Genomic DNA, 18,458 nt, shown 5'->3' with positions numbered 1-18,458 from the left:
AAATGGATGAAATTATTAGAGGAATTTGGTTTCATTTCTGGTTGTAAAATTAATAACAAAACTCAAGTACTGACATTCAACTATGACCCCCCCACCCTCCATTAGGACCATGTCCAACTGGAAATGGGAGGCTGAGTCCATGAAATATTTAGGTGTCTCATTACCGAGGGACTTCTCAAGACTGTATGATATCAATGACGGCCCGTTCCATTCAAAGAGAAAGTCTGACATCCAAAGATGGAATGTTATTCCCTTTTTAAGTTGAAGCTCCCGGATAGAGTCAATCAGGATGAAGATTCTTCCTCGGATGTTAGACCTCTTCCAGTGTTTGCCAGTCAAAATACCATCTAAACACTTCTCAGAAAAACATTCCAGAAGGCCAATATGGACCAAATCACATGGACTTCCTGGAAGCATCTTTATCTGTCTTTGAATGACTAAGATTGGAATTCATGTATGTGATGGTAATTTGCCTTTCTAAAGAAAAAGATCATTTCAAAACAATAACATGGAAAACCATGCCAGATTGTGAAGACAAACTTTATTCTGTTCTTTTCTTCCTCTAAAATAAAACTTGCATCAAATGAAAATGTATGAACTCTATTTGAATTCCAATGAATAGTAATTTCTTGTTTTCATGTTCAACTATCCATCAGAGTAACATGAGAGAGAAAGGGAAGCATGCAGAAGAGTTGAGCAGAGGTGGAAGGGGATACATTGCAGATCTCATTCCAAACACTGAAGGATCTTCTGGATCAATACACGATCACAAACACTTCATTGACAAGTATGTTTTCACACACAAGGAATGTGACGTGGTGATTGGTGCAGAACAATACACACAGTCAGATAGTAGAATGACATCGTTACATCATTATGAAAACGGAACATTTACAATAGAATATGTGGAACTAATATAGAAGAACAGCTTCAATGATGTCAGCCATTCAAGGGTCTAGACCTCTGGGGGACCACAGTCTCTGGTTCCTCACATAGTCTGCTCTCTGGACTAATGTGAGCTACTATCTAGACCTCTGGGGGACCACAGTCTCTGGTTCCTCACATAGTCTGGTCTATGGACTAATGTGAGCTACTATCTAGACCTCTGGGGGACCACAGTCTCTGGTTCCTCACATAGTCTGGTCTCTGGACTAATGTGAGCTACTATCTAGACCTCTGGGGGACCACAGTCTCTGGTTCCTCACAAAGTCTGGTCTCTGGACTAATGTGAGCTACTATCTAGACCTCTGGGGGACCACAGACAGTCTCTGGTTCCTCACATAGTCTGCTCTCTGGACTCATGTGAGCTACTATCTAGACCTCTGGGGGACCACAGTCTCTGGTTCCTCACATAGTCTGCTCTCTGGACTCATGTGAGCTACTATCTAGACCTCTGGGGGACCACAGTCTCTGGTTCCTCACATAGTCTGGTCTCTGGACTAATGTGGTCAACTATCTAGACCTCTGGGGGACCACAGACAGTCTCTGGTTCCTCACATAGTCCGGTCTGGTCTCTGGACTAATGTGGTCTACTATCTAGACCTCTGGGGGACCACAGTCTCTGGTTCCTCACATAGTCTGGTGTCTGGACTAATGTGGTCTACTATCTAGACCTCTGGGGGACCACAGACCCAGGAGACAACATCTGGTTCCTGGCTGAGACTCTTTAGAGACACAGATTCTCATCTTTGAATTGACTCTGGATGGATTGTCTTTGTCTTCTGACACCATGTAGGGAGTTGATTTGATGATTTTATGTGTATACGTGCATATTTTTATCTGATCTGTTTATTTGATTCCTTTTATCTTTCTATTCTGTACTTTTTATTGTGTTTTATCTTGTGCAGCACTTTGGAAAACCTTGTGTTTGTTAAAATGGGATCTAAATAAAGTGGATTGGAATGGATTGGATATGTAATCACAGCGTGTGAAAAATGAGCTTCACGTTCGGTGTGAACACGACTTCAGACCTAAAGACGACGCAGAGACACTGATGATCCAGACCAGACTGATGATCCAGACCAGAATCCAAACCCAGGATAAAGAGGTTCAGTGAATGTGGTGTTGAAGGTGTAGAGGTGGATCAGTTTGTCAGAGGAGACTTTGTAGAAGGTCAGAGTGCCAGCAGGACAGTCCAAGTACACTGCTACCACACCAGAGGAGGAGGAGGAGGAGGAGGAGGAGATGTGTGTATGTTTATTATTGTGACTGACAGAGTAACCACCATCATAACAATTCAGACTCCAGGACTGATCATTCCCTCCAAACTCAGAGTCGTTTCCTCTCCTCTTGATTCCTCTGTAACTCACTGATAAATCAACCCTTCCTCTCCACTGGACCTCCCAGTAACAGCGACCAGTCAGACCGTCTCTACACAGCAGCTGAGGCTCTGAGACAAATCTGTCTGGATGATCTGGATATGACTGGTCGTCGTCCACACGTGTCACCTTCCTGTTGTTGTCGTCCAGTTTGAGTTTTCTGCTGACTGTGTTTGTGTCCAGTTCCAGTTCACAGACATCTGATGGAGAGAACAAACACAATGCAGCTAAAGGTTCATCTCTGTCTCCCACTAAACTACGTCCCCATACAACTCATCTCCACTCTCTATTACGTTTCCATGGAAACAACGTGTTTTCTGGACCCAACGGTCAACGTTTGAAACCGTCTGAAAAAACCTTAACGAACAAAACAAAAACGCTACAAAACGACATCGTTGGTAGTAAAAATATCACAGTTGGGCCTAAAATGAGTAAAGATTGAAACCAGACCAAACTGTGGTCTGGTCTGTGGACTAATGTGAGCTACTATGGTAGAGCTCTGGGGGACCACAGACCCAGGAGACAACATCTGGGTCCTCCATTTAGGATTCAGGGACGTCAGGACGACAGGAGGACCATCTCAACGCTGAGACGCTTTAGAGACACAGAGTCTCAGGAACTTCTCTCTTCACTTCAAATATTTAAACTCACACAAACACCACAACAACGGGAATGTTGGGTATTCGCCTCCGTTGCCGTCCGGCAGGAATTGGCGTCCGTTTGCGTCTCTGCGTTGACTTTGTGTGGAATTGAAGGTGAAAATGTGGCGTTTGGTGTGAACACAACACGACATCTTTACAGCCACCAAGAAACAAACGCTACGTCCTGATTAGAATCGGATTTCAGTCATGAACACGTTCAAATCTGGAGCAGCTGAGTTACTGAAGACATACTCACACTTCATCAGACCAGGTCTCAGTCTCTGCTGTCCCCCATGGTCCACCCTGCAGGAAGACATGCAAACACCAGTAAACATGAAGCCCAGCTCCTCAGTCAGAGACTGTTGTCCATCTGTCCTCACCTGAGAGTCCAGTCTGATGTCTGTCCATCTGTCCTCACCTGAGAGTCCAGTCTGATGTCTATCCATCTGTCCTCACCTGAGAGTCCAGTCTGATGTCTGTCCACCTGTCCTCACCTGAGAGAGTCCAGTCTGATGTCTGTCCATCTGTCCTCACCTGAGAGTGTCCAGTCTGATGTCTGTCCATCTGTCCTCACCTGAGAGTCCATCTGTCCTCACCTGAGAGTGTCCAGTCTGATGTCTGTCCATCTGTCCTCACCTGAGTGTCCAGTCTGATGTCTGTCCATCTGTCCTCACCTGAGAGTCCAGTCTGATGTCTGTCCATCTGTCCTCACCTGAGAGTCCAGTCTGATGTCTGTCCATCTGTCCTCACCTGAGAGTGTCCAGTCTGATGTCTGTCCATCTGTCCTCACCTGAGAGTCCAGTCTGATGTCTGTCCATCTGTCCTCACCTGAGAGAGTCCAGTCTGATGTCTGTCCATCTGTCCTCACCTGAGAGTCCAGTCTGATATCTGTCCATCTGTCCTCACCTGGGAGTCCAGTCTGATGTCTGTCCATCTGTCCTCACCTGAGAGAGTCCAGTCTCCAGTGTGGACCCTCCAGTCCAGCAGACAGCAGCTTGACTCCTGAGTCTCCTGGATGATTGTAGCTCAGGTCCAGCTGTCTCAGATAGGAGGGGTTGGAGTCCAGAGCTGAGGCCAGAGAAGAACAGCCGTCCTCTGTGATGAGACAACCTGACAGACTGAAGACACACACACTTCTGTCACTTCTGGGGACTTTTAAACTGAGAAAAAGTGATCATTCTCTGTTGTTGTGTTGATGTTGTACTGGGTGGGATAAGCGTGGCTGAGTGATGGACAGAGACGGATAGAGGAGGACGAGAAGTCAAGAAACAACAGTAGAACCAGTCTATGTGGTCTGTCTTCAGACCTGGTGTCCCAACAAAGATCTGGCTACTGATTTAAACCAACTAGCAAAGAAAACTGTAATTCAATAACATCTCAACTATGTTTGTTGTCAGTTTTCATATTGAACTGGAGGAATTAAGTAACATTATTAATTAAATAACAAGTATTCTGAGAATAAAGTCAAATACAAAACTTGGAGTCTCAGAACATATCAGACATTCATGTGTTCAACTGCTCTTTTAGAGCCGCCATGTGAACTTTAGCAAAAGTGTCTTTTCAGGAATAAGAGCAAAGAAGTGAATATTTGGTGCATGTAAACGGATCATTGGAAGCTTCATAGGTAAACTTCTCAAAGTCCTTGAGGCTGACCTGAGAGTTTCCAGTCCACAGTGTGGACTCTTCAGACCAGCAGACAGCAGCTCCAGTCCTGAATCCTGCAGGTCGTTGTTACTCAGGTCCAGGTCTCTTAGACTGGAGGACTGGGAGCTGAGAACTGAGGACAGACCTTCACAGCTTCTCTCTGAGAGGTTACAGCCACTGAGTCTGAAGAGGAATCAGAAATGTGTGATGAAACTAGAACAAACAACTGTTCGTCTCCTTGGAATTAACAATGAAAACTCCTCAGCAAGATCGAAAACAGGCTTTACAAAGACTTAACTTGTGTTTGTATTGCAGTCCTTCACAAGACCAACAAGAACATTTCATTCATTGACCTTTAAACTTAACCAGCAAGGATTTTATCAATGAGAAAAAAACTCATCCTAAAAGCAGAAATAAATGTAAAATGTGGTAGAAAAGAATTCAATGTAACTTCTGACGACACTGTTCCAACACTAACTTCACGTGTTCAAACATGATGAGAAAACTCTTTGTCTTCCTTGAAAATCATTGATTCTTTTCATGTTTTACTAGATAGAATCTTATCATTCCAAGCAGAAAGTGAGTTCTTCTGCTGCGTTCACACCAAACCTGAAGTGATGTTTGAGTTTGACTGCAGGATGAATTGGTTTTATTTGTGGGATCATTTGTGTTTAGTCACGACACTCATGCTAGACACACCAGCGAGGAGGCGGGGCTTATCTCCATGTAGAAACAACCAGGGTTCCTCCATCACGGATGAAATAACCACTATTGCTGCTTTGTACATGTTGTGAAGTCCCAGATACACCAGGAAACCAAACGCCGTCCTGTCTGAGTTCATAGCCTCATGACGACAACAGCATTTAGAAACGCCAGCTGGATTTGTAAAACTATTCAAAGTTAGAACGGCAGGGGAAAGACAAACAAGACGTTTGGTTTCTTTAGTGATTTTGTTCTTCTGCTGTTAGATCGTTACCAGCAGAAACGGGTTTCATCAGCCATGGAAACAGATTAGTAGCAAAAGTGTCTTTTCAGGAATAAGAGCAAAGAAGTGAATATTTGGTGCATGTAAACGGATCATTGGAAGCTTCATAGGTAAACTTCTCAAAGTCCTTGAGTCTGACCTGAGAGTTTCCAGTCCACAGTGTGGACTCTTCAGACCAGCAGACAGCAGCTCCAGTCCTGAATCCTGCAGGTGGTTGGTACTCAGGTCCAGGTCTCTTAGACTGGAGGACTGGGAGCTGAGAACTGAGGACAGACCTTCACAGCTTCTCTCTGAGAGGTTACAGCCACTGAGTCTGAAGAGGAATCAGAAATGTAGAATAAAAAACAGAACAAGTCTGGCTTACTTCGGTGCTAATCCCCTTCACTTTAATTATCAGACGGCTGACGGCAAGACACGGAATGTTAGCTTGTGTCTGGTTGTAGCATTTATTCACCGACAAACATGCGGTACCCACAATACACTGCTGCACACTGTACCACACTGTAATCTAACCGATGACTTCATACTCACCGTCTCACTCTCTCTCTTTATACTTCAACGTACAGAGAGCCAACAGTGTGAATGCATTAAAAAGATGAATGTGTTAAATCCACAAATGTATCATCCCGCGTTAACACGTTCATTTTGATGTCCAAATATTTAAAGGTACAATATGTAAGAAATCTAAAGCAACTGGCCGTAAAATCCTCCTAATATGTCATAGAGACTCAGGAATAATGATCATATAACATACTGAACTCACCAACAACAACAGTACAGCCAAAATATTCACATTTAAAAAAATCTTTTCTGGACCGCAAATCCTGGTTTATGTTTTGAAAACATGTTTTGGCACGTGGCGCCACCCACTGGCGTCTACAAATCATTGCAGTCAGTAGAGTCTCAGCTGCCGAGTAAACCACGGGTTGCCAGTTTCGACTGAGCTACAATGGCGGAGGCAACGAAACCCAAAAGAGCTGGTTATGATTCACAAAAACGCCAAGATAAAAACCGAGGCAAAGCGAGGGTCTATATAGGGGATGCATTTGAACGGTGGAGACAGTAGAAAGCTGAGAGGAATTTGAAATCGGATGCAGAATTGTCTACTCTTCTCCTAGACGGGTAAGTTGAGCTTGGCTAACTAAGTTAGCATCATAGCTTGACGGGGATGGACATTTCTAATACTTTGAACTGTCGAGTAACAACGTTATTCATTTAGATCATAGAAACAAATGTTAGCAGCACAGCTAACGCTAGCAGCATTAGCACTGTCCTGTTACGAGCTGTGCTGCTAACGTTTGTTTCTATGATCCAAATGAGTAACGTTGTTACTCCGCTGTCCGGCTGCCTTCGGCGCGTTTGGATCGCCAACAGCTCTGGCAACCTCGAGTCTGGAGGGGAGGGGGTGGAGGGGGAGGCGGATACGACTCGCCACAGTGTTTTGAATTTGAGTGTAGTACCGTTTTTGGCCACATTCTTACATAAAGCGCCTTTAAACATCAAACTGCAGAGAAAAGAGTTGGGTTTCCTTTAGTGATTTGTTCTTTTGGTGGAGCCGAATGAATTTGCACATTGATATTTTATATTTTTGTCAATTTTACTTTCAGGTTCTGATTATTGAAACAGTAAATCAGCAAGTACTCAGTACTTGAATAGTTTTTTCACTAAATACTTTTTTCCTCAAGTAACTATTTGGATGACTACTATTTATTATTTACTTTTTGCTGTTTGGAAAACCAATCAAATCATTCAGAATGCAGATAGAACCTTGTAATTCCATGGTGGTTCGTTGTATTTTGAATATAAAAACTATATTTACAGAGCTTTGCTGGAGGCTTGGACCACCGGCAGCAGCCTCAGAAGAGCCTCCTCTGAAGCAGAGTATTTCTTCAGGTCAAACACGTCCAGACGTTTTTCTGACGACAGTAAGATGAAGACCAGAGCTGACCACTCAGAAGGAGAAAGGTCACCGTCTGAGAGACGTCCTGAAGTCATGGACTGTTGGATCTCCTCCACCAGAGAACGATCATTCAGTTCATTCAGACAGTGGAACAGATTGATGCTTCTCTCTGGAGACAGATCCTCATTAAGCTTCTTCTTGATGTACCTGACTGTTCCCTGATTGGTCTGTGAGCTACTTCCTGTTTGTGTCAGCAGACCTCGTAGATGTTTCTGATTGGTCTCTAGTGACAGACCCAGAAGGAAGCGGAGGAACAGGTCCAGGTGTCCGTTGGGACTCTGTAAGGCCTTGTCCACAGCTCTCTGGTGCAGATGTGTTAGTTCAGGTTTGGTGACTTCAGACGCCCAGGAGGTTGTTGGTTCTTCTGCCATCAGATTGACACCAGACTTGATGAAGGTCAGATGGACATGAAGAGCAGCCAGAAACTCCTGAACACTCAGATGGACGAAGCAGAACACCTGGTCCTGGTACAGTCCTCTCTCCTCTCTGAAGACCTGTGTGAACACTCCTGAGTACACTGAGGCTGCTTTGATATCGATGCCACACTCTGTCAGGTCTGGTTCATAGAAGATCAGGTTTCCTTTCTGCAGCTGCTCAAAAGCCAGTTTTCCCAGAGACTCAATCATCTTCCCGGTCTCTGGACTCCAGTGTGGATCCGTCGCAGCTCCTCCATCATACTTGACGTTCTTCAGTTTGGACTGAACCACCAGGAAGTGGATGTACATCTCGGTCAGGGTCTTGGGCAGCTCCCCTCCCTCCCTGGTCTTCAACACGTCCTCCAGAACTGTAGCAGTGATCCAGCAGAAGACCGGGATGTGGCACATGATGTGGAGGCTCCGTGAGGTCTTGATGTGGGCCATGATCCTGTTGGCCTGCTCCTCATCTCTGAACCTCTTCCTGAAGTAGTCCTCCTTCTGTGGGTCAGTGAACCCTCTGACCTCTGTCACCATGTCAACACACCCAGGAGGGATCTGATTGGCTGCTGCAGGTCTTGTGGTTATCCAGAGGCGAGCAGAGGGAAGCAGTTCCCCCCTGATGAGGTTTGTCAGCAGCACTTGGACTGAGGTGGACTCTGTAACATCAGTCAGGATCTCGTTGTTGTGGAAGTCCAGAGGAAGTCGACACTCGTCCAGACCGTCAAAGATGAACACAACCTGGAACCCTTCAAACCTGCAGATTCCTGCTTCTTTGGTTCCAGGGAAGAAGTGATGAAGGAGTTCCACCAAGCTGAACTTCTTCTCTTTCAGCAGGTTCAGCTCTCTGAAAGTGAATGGAAACGTGAACTGTATGTCCTGGTTGGCTTTGTCTTCAGCCCAGTCCAGAGTGAACTTCTGTGTTAACACTGTTTTCCCGATGCCAGCCACTCCCTTTGTCATCACTGTTCTGATTGGTTCATCCCTTCCAGGTGAGCCTTTAAAGATGTCTTCTTGTCTGATGGTTGTTTCTGGTCTGTCTGGTTTCCTGGATGCCGTTTCAATCTGTCTGACCTCATGTTGGTCATTGACCTCTGCAGTCCCTCCCTCTGTGACGTGGAGCTCCGTGTAGACCTGATTCAGGAGGGTTGGGTTTCCGGCTTTAGTGATGCCCTCAAACAAACACTGGAACTTCTTCTTGAGGTTAGACTTGAGTTTACGTTGGTACACTGCACCAGCGGTTCCTGGATAAACAACAAAGGAACCCAGTTAGTGGATCCTACAGACCCTTTTACAGTCTATGAACAAGCCATGTATTAGAGCCATGTATCCCTGTAGTCCTCAGTATGAGTGACTTATTTAATGATTAAATCAGAACTATTGGAGACAATATCAATCAGGTGCAACATAAAATAAATGAAAGACTTTTACAAGACAAACAGAACTGAAGGATATAACCCTTTGAAATGCAGCTGCAAAGCTCCACGAGTCAGTCACTACAACACATCACAATACAGCATCATAGAAAGAGACGGGATGATGACGTGTTGAAAATAGTACCGTTGGGTTTTCTAAATATCCTGGTAGACCGTAACCTAACCATTTAGTTCCTACGAGCTGAAAGTCACCAGTTAACACGGTCACTGGGTGAAGTGAAACACCTGTTTCTCTGAAACGGTCGTGATCCTGTCTGAACTCTGTAGAACTTGAGTGTTGGAATATCGATTCTGACATCCGAACATTAACAAACATTGAAGTTGTGTGCAGCCTATTAAGAGTTTGGAAATATGAAGTTCTTCATATTGAATCCTTCTCTTCTTTCCACCATGTTAAATCTGTTAAAATCCTCTTACCCATCAGCACACAGTCAGCCAGCTCCTCCTGCTTCATTCTCCTCAGGAAGTCCACTGTGATCTTCTGAAACGCCTCTCTGCTCCTCCTCTGCTCTTCATCCTCACCGTCCAACAACTCCTCGTCCTCACTCTCCAAGCATTCTGGGTAATCTGGACTCAGGACCTTCTGGATCTTCTTCAGCTCGTTCTTCACAAAAGTGCAGATGTTCTCCTCCAGCAGCTGGAACAGAAGGATAAACTGAACATGAACTCTAAAGAACCCAACATGGGATTCATGTGTGGGTCTGAGCAGCATGGAGACCACTAGAACCAGTTCAGCATTGAATCTGTAGTGGATGTGGTTAATAGTGAAAGGTGAGCTTGTACATGTACTCACCATAAATATGGAGTCCAGGTGTGTTTGATGCTGCCGGGTAAACGGAACCTCTGAGATCTGCTGAACTCTGTGGAGAAAACCAAGTTCAAAGAGTCACTAAAGCACAGACTGGAGATCACAAGTGGACGTTGTCATGGCGACGTCACCCGTTGGTTTGTGGACTACTGTTTTGAAGCCTCGGGTTCTGATGAACACAAGCGGCAGAGCGGCACCCTGAGCGGCAACCTTACTGGATCTGGATCCATGTGGATTCTGGTGTGAAGCTGCTAACAAAGTTAGCTTCATAATTCAAGGTCAACTTTACAGCTACGTGTTAAAGTCATCTTAGTAGCTAACCGTTGGCTTCTCAAACCTGCAGGAAACCTCATTCAGGTCTTGGTCCAGATGGTGTAGCTGGTGAACTGTACTTGATATGGCTGCTGTTGGTCCTTGTGTGAGTCTTTCTAACACAGACTTGACAGATTGTCTCTCTGGTTGCTGCTTGCTTGCCTTGAACTGTCTGTTAATGGATGATTAAAGTTAAAAAAAATATCAAAGTTCCAACGTTGCCTTTGCTTCCCATGAATACCTGAACCCTGGCCTGATCCAGGACCTGATATGTGTCTGTTTCTCCCTTCGTACCTGTTCCTGGACTTTGACTGGTTACCTGTTCCTGATTCCTCTGGATTTCTTTACCTGTTTAGACCAAACCGGTCTCCCAACGCATCAAGTACCCAGTTTGGTCAGACCCACTTGGAGTCTGATGCTGATGGACCAGGTTTTCAAGTAGCTCCGATGTAAACCCAGCTTAGTTTAGCTGAGCTTAGTCTAGATCCACTTCTTTGGCATTAGCTGTGACGTTAGCTAAGTTAGCTTCTCTCTGACTCTTAACTCTTCTCTGGCTGGTCTAGACCTGATTTATCCTCCAAGGAGAGTCCAGGTTCAGTTCTTACCTTCCATCAGCAGCTTGTCCAGTTTTAAAATTAAAAGGGTGACCCATAGACCAGTCACTCTTCATGGACACACAGCTGGGTCCGGGTCCAGGTCCAGGTCCAGGTGAGTCTGGTCTCTGCTGCTGCATCCTGATACAATAAATACACTTTAAGATTCTCACTAGTTAAGCTTCATTAATCAGTTTGCTTTGATGATATTGATGAGTCATGTTCTGAGAGTTGATGCTAGTGTCAGGATCAATACTTTGAATGGATCTGGGTCACATGAGACCACGTGGACATGTGAACACTCGTCTTAGTGCTACACTCACACTAGCAGCAGTGGACAACGTTTCCGTTGCATTAGAACTGTATGGGGTGACAATGATGGGAAAACGGAGTTATGACTCTTAAAAACTTTACATTTTGGTTGCTAACTCTCCACTGGGCATCGGACGGTTCTGGCCTCCACGTAGTCCATTACCTCCTGGTAATAGACACGTCCTCGGGCATTATCAGTTACCTTATCACCTAAAATAAGAGTTTGCTGGATATAAAGTGTCTTACTTTACTACTCTACAACCTCCCTTGAGTGAGAGGAAGACGGTGCTCGAGTTTGGTGTCTGTTGGTTTGGAGTCTTTTTGTTCTTAGCTTAGCTTAGCTTAGCCTCCCCACTACTCTTCTTTGTCATTAGCCTTCATGTTAGCCAAGTTAGCTTCTCTCTAACTCTTAAGGTTTCTCGGCGTCTATGAGTCTTTTCTTTCAGAAGGTTTTCTCCTCACTGTCTCTTTAAGGTTTGATTGTATATTTATTATTTTGTAGTTTAATCCCAGTTAAAAACATTTAATTGGTCCTTTCTGTGAGAGTTTCAGTGAAACACGACACTGTCACTCTCTCACATCATCGTGGCTCAGAAGACCTGATGGGTTGCAGGATTCAGGGCTGGTGGACTCTGAGTTTAAGGGGGGCTGGTCTAGACCTGATTCATCCTCTAAGGAGAGTTCAGGTTCAGTTCTTACCTTCCATCAGCAGCTTGTTCAGTTTTAAAATGAAGAGGAGGGTGACCCATAGACCAGTCACTCTTCATGGACACACAGCTGGGTCCAGGTCCAGGTCCAGGTCCAGGGGAGTCTGGTCTCTGCTGCTGCATCCTGATACAATACATTTAGATTTCAGATTCTCACTAGTTAAGCTTCATGAATCCGATAGAGAGAGCGAGAGAACAGAACATTGTCTACCAGCATGAGACCAAGGAGTTAACTGGGCTAGTTGGCAGGCTAATGTTGCTAGCTACAGAGCTAGCTGAGTATGTGCTAGTTATCTAGACAATCAGTGTTTAGACCGGGACCGACTGTATTTGCCATGAAGCCCTGTCTGACATCTGCAGGTAGTTTCTCCTTCCTGGTTTGATTCAGGAAGTCCCTGAATGCACCTTTCCCCGTTTAGAGAGCTTCCATGACTGTCCCAGATGACCCAAAGCATGCTGTCCCACATTAGCATCAGATTTGAGAAAGTGGGACGACTAGAGACCAACAAACCAAAACACATTCCAACAACTCGATGCATATTTTGTTGCTTGAATGAATCACAAACATGATTTGATGATTATTTATGACTGATTTATATCCTCAACATTCATTTAGTCAGAATCCTATACGTCACTGACAGCTTCTGATTGACATTAGCCCTGCCCCTTTTCTGTGACCCCGCCCCCTTAAAGCTGCGTCATTTCAGTCTAAACCTAGCAACCGTCCTGATGACTAGATTTAGTTGGAACAGGAAATAAAGGGACTGGAGATCAGGCGTGTCCCACATGAGCCCAGTTTTCTAGATGTGAGTCAAAAGCACAAACGGCTGGTGAACTGGATAACTTCACAGCTATGCAGCCGACGGAGTAAACAAGCAAACAAGAACCAGGACAAGAAGAGCTCGTCTTCCTTCCTAAATCACATTTCACCAGAGATGGAAGGAACAAAGTACAAATACGTGGTTACTGGACTTAAGTAGACTTTTCAGGTATCTGTACTTTACTTGAGTATTTATGTTTCTGACAACTTTGTACTTTTCCTCCCGACATGTTCAAACTCATATTTGTACTTTCTACCAGCGTTTCCCCTCGATGTTTTATAGCAGTGGTGCTCTGAGTTGGTAACCTAGCAACGCTAGGGGGGTTATGACATAACACCCAACAGAGTCAAGACATCTTGATTTAACCTGATTTTAAAGAGCTGTCTATTGTGTGCGTGTGTTTGTGTGTGTGTGTGTGTGTGCGTGTGTGTGTGTGTGTGTGTGTGCGTGTGTGGGTGTGCGTGTGTGTGTGTGTATGTGTGTGCGTGTGTGTGTGTGCGTGTGTGGGTGTGCGTGTGTGTGTGTGTGCGTGTCTCTAGAGACAGAGAACGGATAAATAAAGAAGTTGGCATTAGCTGTGACGTTAGCCAAGTTAGCTTCTCTCTGACTCTTAACTTTTCTCTGGCTGGTCTAGACCTGATTTATCCTCCAAGGAGAGTCCAGGTTCAGTTCTTACCTTCCATCAGCAGCTTGTTCAGTTTTAAAATGAAGAGGAGGGTGACCCATAGACCGGCCACTCTTCATGGACACACAGCTGGGTCCAGGTCCAGGTCCAGGTCCAGGTGAGTCTGGTCTCTGCTGCTGCATCCTGATACAATAAATACACTTTAAGATTCTCACTAGTTAAGCTTCATTAATCAGTTTGCTTTGGTTATATTGATGAGTCATGTTCTGAGAGTTGATGCTAGTGTCAGGATCAATACTTTGAATGGATCTGGGTCACATGAGACCACGTGGACATGTGAACACTCGTCTTAGTGCTACACTCACACTAGGAGCAGTGGACAACGTTTCCGTTGCATTAGAACTGTATGGGGTGACAATGATGGGAAAACGGAGTTATGACTCTTAAACTTTACATTTTGGTTGCTAACTCTCCACTGGGCATCGGACGGTTCTGGCCTCCACGTAGTCCATTACCTCCTGATAATAGACACGTCCTCGGGCATTATCAGTTAGCTTAACACCTAAAATAAGAGTTTGCTGGATATAAAGAGTCTTACTTTACTACTCTACAACCTCCCTTGAGTGTAACTGTACTTGATATGGCTGCTGTTGGTCCTTGTGTGAGTCTTTCTAACACAGACTTGACAGATTGTCTCTCTGGTTGCTGCTTGCTTGCCTTGAACTGTCTGTTAATGGATGATTAAAGTTAAAAAAATATCAAAGTTCCAACGTTGCCTTTGCTTCCCATGAAAACCTGAACCCTGGCCTGATCCAGGACCTGATACGTGTCTGTTTCTCCCTTCGTACCTGTTCCTGGACTTTGACCGGTTACCTGTTCCTGATTCCTCTGGATTTCTTTACCTGTTTAGACCAAACCGGTCTCCCAATGCATCAGGTACCCAGTTTGGTCAGACCCACTTGGAGTCTGATGCTGATGGACCAGGTTTTCAAGTAGCTCCGATGTAAACCCAGCTTAGTTTAGCTGAGCTTAGTGTAGATCCACTTCTTTGGCATTAGCTGTGACGTTAGCCAAGTTAGCTTCTCTCTGACTCTTAACTTTTCTCTGGCTGGTCTAGACCTGATTTATCCTCCAAGGAGAGTCTAGGTTCAGTTCTTACCTTCCATCAGCAGCTTGTTCAGCCATAGACCGTTCACTGGGTGAATGGAGGAGTTTTCTGTGTGAAAGATAGAGAGAGGAAAGAGCAAAAGGAGGAGAGTATTAATCAAAGTGAGGGAGAGGAAAGGAAAAAAGACAGAAAATAATAATAATAATAATAAATATATAAGGAGAGGGTTATCTCTGGTCAGGCTCTGTGGACAAAGAGGCATTGGCGTGGCTATGGGGCAGTCAGAACCGGTCAGGACAGCCGGATCCGGGAAGAACTTTCTGGATTTATTTATTATTTAAATGTAGGTTTTAACTTGATGATACAAGTTTAAATCTGTCTCCCGTCTCCTCCTCCTTGCTGCCTTGTCCTCACCTCCTTTGGGCCGCCACCAGACCCAGCAGGAGGTGGCTGGCCTGTTGAGGCTCAGATCCCCTTTAGAACAGATCCTCCTCTACGTGAGGTTGTCATGAAGTCTGGGATTAACGATTCTGGGATGTCGTGCATGGAGCGGGTTTGTAGGTCCACTTTCTTTCATCAGTTTATTTTCTTTAGTAACAATATGCATTTGTATTAACAGGTCTGGTTCTTGCAGTGTTACAATGCTGTTTTGGGGAAATGCCAGGCTATTGCATGTCTTTAACTTCCTCGTGACGTTAGAAGATCCAGTTTGTTGTTTATGCTGTCAAGCAGACTGACCTTAATGTCTGTGGTGTGTCGGTCGTCTGTGTCTGTTGCCGAGTCTTTCTTTTTCCTTTTGGCTGGGGTGTTTTCAGGGTCAATGCCGTTTTGCTGGTAGACTGGACACTCTTTATGGACACACAGCTGGGTCCAGGTCCAGGTCCAGGTCCAGGGGAGTCTGGTCTCTGCTGCTGCATCCTGATACAATAAATACACTTTAAGATTCTCACTAGTTAAGCTTCATTAATCAGTTTGCTTTGGTTATATTGATGAGTCATGTTCTGAGAGTTGATGCTAGTGTCAGGATCAATACTTTGAATGGATCTGGGTCACATGAGACCACGTGGACATGTGAACACTCGTCTTAGTGCTACACTCACACTAGGAGCAGTGGACAACGTTTCCGTTGCATTAGAACTGTATGGGGTAACAATGATGGGAAAACGGAGTTATGACTCTTAAAAACTTTACATTTTGGTTGCTAACTCTCCACTGGGCATCGGACGGTCCTGGCCTCCACGTAGTCCATTACCTCCTGATAATAGACACGTCCTCGGGCATTATCAGTTACCTTAACACCTAAAATAAGAGTTTGCTGGATATAAAGTGTCTTACTTTACTACTCTACAACCTCCCTTGAGTGAGAGGAAGACGGTGCTCGGGTTTGGTGTCTGTTGGTTTGGAGTCTTTTTGTTCTTAGCTTAGCTTAGCTTAGCCTCCCCACTACTCTTCTTTGTCATTAGCCTTCGTGTTAGCCAAGTTAGCTTCTCTCTAACTCTTAAGGTTTCTCGGCGTCTATGAGTCTTTTCTTTCAGAAGGTTTTCTCCTCACTGTCTCTTTAAGGTTTGATTGTATATTTATTATTTTGTAGTTTAATCCCAGTTAAAAACCATTTAATTGGTCCTTTCTGTGAGAGTTTCAGTGAAACACGACACTGTCACTCTCTCACATCATCGTGGCTCAGAAGACCTGATGGGTTGCAGGATTCAGGGCTGGTGGACTCTGAGTTACTGTTTAAGGGGGCTGGTCTAGACCTGATTCATCCTCTAAGGAGAGTTCAGGTTCAGTTCTTACCTTCCATCAGCAGCTTGTCCAGTTTTAAAATGAATAGGGTAACCCATAGACCGGTCACTCTTCATGGACACACAGCTGGGTCCAGGTCCAGGTCCAGGGGAGTCTGGTCTCTGCTCCTGCATCCTGATACAATACATTTAGATTTCAGATTCTCACTAGTTAAGCTTCATGAATCCGATAGAGAGAGCGAGAGAACAGAACATTGTCTACCAGCATGAGACCAAGGAGTTAACTGGGCTAGTTGGCAGGCTAATGTTGCTAGCTACAGAGCTAGCTGAGTATGTGCTAGTTATCTAGACAATCAGTGTTTAGACTGGGACCGACTGTATTTGCCATGAAGCCCTGTCTGACATCTGCAGGTAGTTTCTCCTTCCTGGTTTGATTCAGGAAGTCCCTGAATGCACCTTTCCCCGTTTAGAGAGCTTCCATGACTGTCCCAGATGACCCAAAGCATGCTGTCCCACATTAGCATCAGATTTGAGAAAGTGGGACGACTAGAGACCAACAAACCAAAACACATTCCAACAACTCGATGCATATTTTGTTGCTTGAATGAATCACAAACATGATTTGATGATTATTTATGACTGATTTATATCCTCAACATTTATTTAGTCAGAATCCTATACGTCACTGACAGCTTCTGATTGACATTAGCCCTGCCCCTTTTCTGTGACCCCGCCCCCTTGAAGCTGTGTCATTTCAGTCTAAACCTAGTAACCGTCCTGATGACTAGATTTAGTTGGAACAGGAAATAAAGGGACTGGAGATCAGGCGTGTCCCACATGAGCCCAGTTTTCTAGATGTGAGTCAAAAGCACAAACGGCTGGTGAACTGGATAACTTCACAGCTATGCAGCCGACGGAGTAAACAAGCAAACAAGAACCAGGACAAGAAGAGCTCGTCTTCCTTCCTAAATCACATTTCACCAGAGATGGAAGGAACAAAGTACAAATACGTGGTTACTGGACTTAAGGAGACTTTTCAGGTATCTGTACTTTACTTGAGTATTTATGTTTCTGACAACTTTGTACTTTTCCTCCCGACATGTTCAAACTCATATTTGTACTTTCTACCAGCGTTTCCCCTCAATGTTTTATAGCAGTGGTGCTCTGAGTTGGTAACCTAGCAACGCTAGGGGGGGGGGGGGGGGGGGTATGACATAACACCCAACAGAGTCAAGACATCTTGATTTAACCTGATTTTAAAGAGCTGTCTATTGTGTGCGTGTGTTGTGTGTGTGTGTGTGTGTGTGTGTGTGTGTGTGTGTGTGTGTGTGAGAGTGTGTGTGTGTGTGTGTGTGAGTGTGTGTGAGTGTGTGTGTGTGTGTGTGTGTGTGTGAGTGTGTGAGTGTGTGTGTGTGTGTGTGTGTCTCTAGAGACAGAGAACGGATAAATAAAGAAGTGAACAAACTTCTTGGTTACAGAAACATGGCGTATTGGTTTTAGGAGGTTATGATAAAAATAGCTCTGAATGAACAACAGCTGAGTAGAAGCGCTTGTCGACCGTCGCGGAGAAATACGTGTCTGGTCTGAACAGGGGGGCGGCGGGTCGCGCGCGATTGTCGTGCGCGCGCCGTGAAAGTCCCCCAGCTTGCTTAGTATAGACCCAGCTCCCAACCCAACTTTGAGAGTAGATTAACGGCGAGATTTTGGTGTCGCCCGATAAGAGTCTCGCGTTAACGCAGCACGTAAACGCCGATAACGGCCCCCCCACTATAAATCTATAGAAAAGAGAGAGCATGAGGAAGTCATGCCCCGCCATGTTCAACTCAAAGTTCCGCCCTTGCTTTAGTTGAATACATTTGAGGGGAATTAACGATGATTTATTCTCTCATTCATTTCACAAGTTCCCATCGGCTGTCGTCAGCTTACCTCAGGCCGCCGTCGACAGGTGATCACAGACAGCAAGGGCTTCAGTCTTCACATGAATATATGAGGCTGGTTCCAGATGAGCCGCGCCTCGTTGGGGAAGTAGATGT

At 45.0% G+C, this 18,458-nt stretch overlaps 2 protein-coding genes across 2 annotated transcripts in view; both read right to left on the bottom strand.

Annotated features, from left to right (window-relative positions):
* The window catches only part of LOC311015324 (uncharacterized protein), a gene marked incomplete at its 3' end in the record, with an annotated part of 558,532 nt that overhangs the window by 334,485 nt on the left and 205,589 nt on the right, over positions 1-18,458 (bottom strand). The window contains exons 15-18 of the mRNA XM_084012477.1: positions 15,422-15,601; positions 14,735-14,791; positions 13,627-13,758; positions 12,122-12,253 (exon numbers count right to left, since the gene is read on the bottom strand). Coding sequence (XP_083868603.1) covers positions 12,122-12,253; positions 13,627-13,758; positions 14,735-14,791; positions 15,422-15,601 — 501 coding nt within the window. The remainder of the gene's footprint in view (positions 1-12,121; positions 12,254-13,626; positions 13,759-14,734; positions 14,792-15,421; positions 15,602-18,458) is intronic.
* On the bottom strand, positions 527-9,977 carry LOC311029304 (protein NLRC3-like). The gene is made up of 5 exons (XM_084034383.1): positions 9,815-9,977; positions 7,408-9,205; positions 4,613-4,786; positions 3,904-4,077; positions 527-2,559 (listed from the first exon to the last, which is right to left on the bottom strand). The coding sequence occupies exons 1-5, from the start codon at positions 9,849-9,851 to the stop codon at positions 1,971-1,973; spliced, it is 2,772 nt and encodes a 923-aa protein (XP_083890509.1). The 5' UTR covers positions 9,852-9,977; the 3' UTR covers positions 527-1,970.

The sequence above is a fragment of the Eutrigla gurnardus genome (genome assembly GCF_963514095.1).
Source record: "Eutrigla gurnardus genome assembly, chromosome: 1".
NCBI lineage: Eukaryota > Metazoa > Chordata > Actinopteri > Perciformes > Triglidae > Eutrigla > Eutrigla gurnardus.
This window is presented reverse-complemented; position numbering and strand designations above follow the sequence as displayed.

Bases quoted from the DNA above. Each gene is read 5' to 3' on its own strand.
- LOC311029304 (XM_084034383.1), bottom strand. From the start codon at position 9,851: ATGAAGCAGGAGGAGCTGGCTGACTGTGTGCTGATGG. The intron at 4,078-4,612 runs GTCAGCCTCAAG...GTGTGTCTTCAG, and splicing joins TGTGGACTGGAAACTCTCAG to TCTGTCAGGTTGTCTCATCA. The intron at 2,560-3,903 runs GTGAGGACAGAT...AGTGGGAGACAG, and splicing joins TGGAGACTGGACTCTCTCAG to AGATGAACCTTTAGCTGCAT.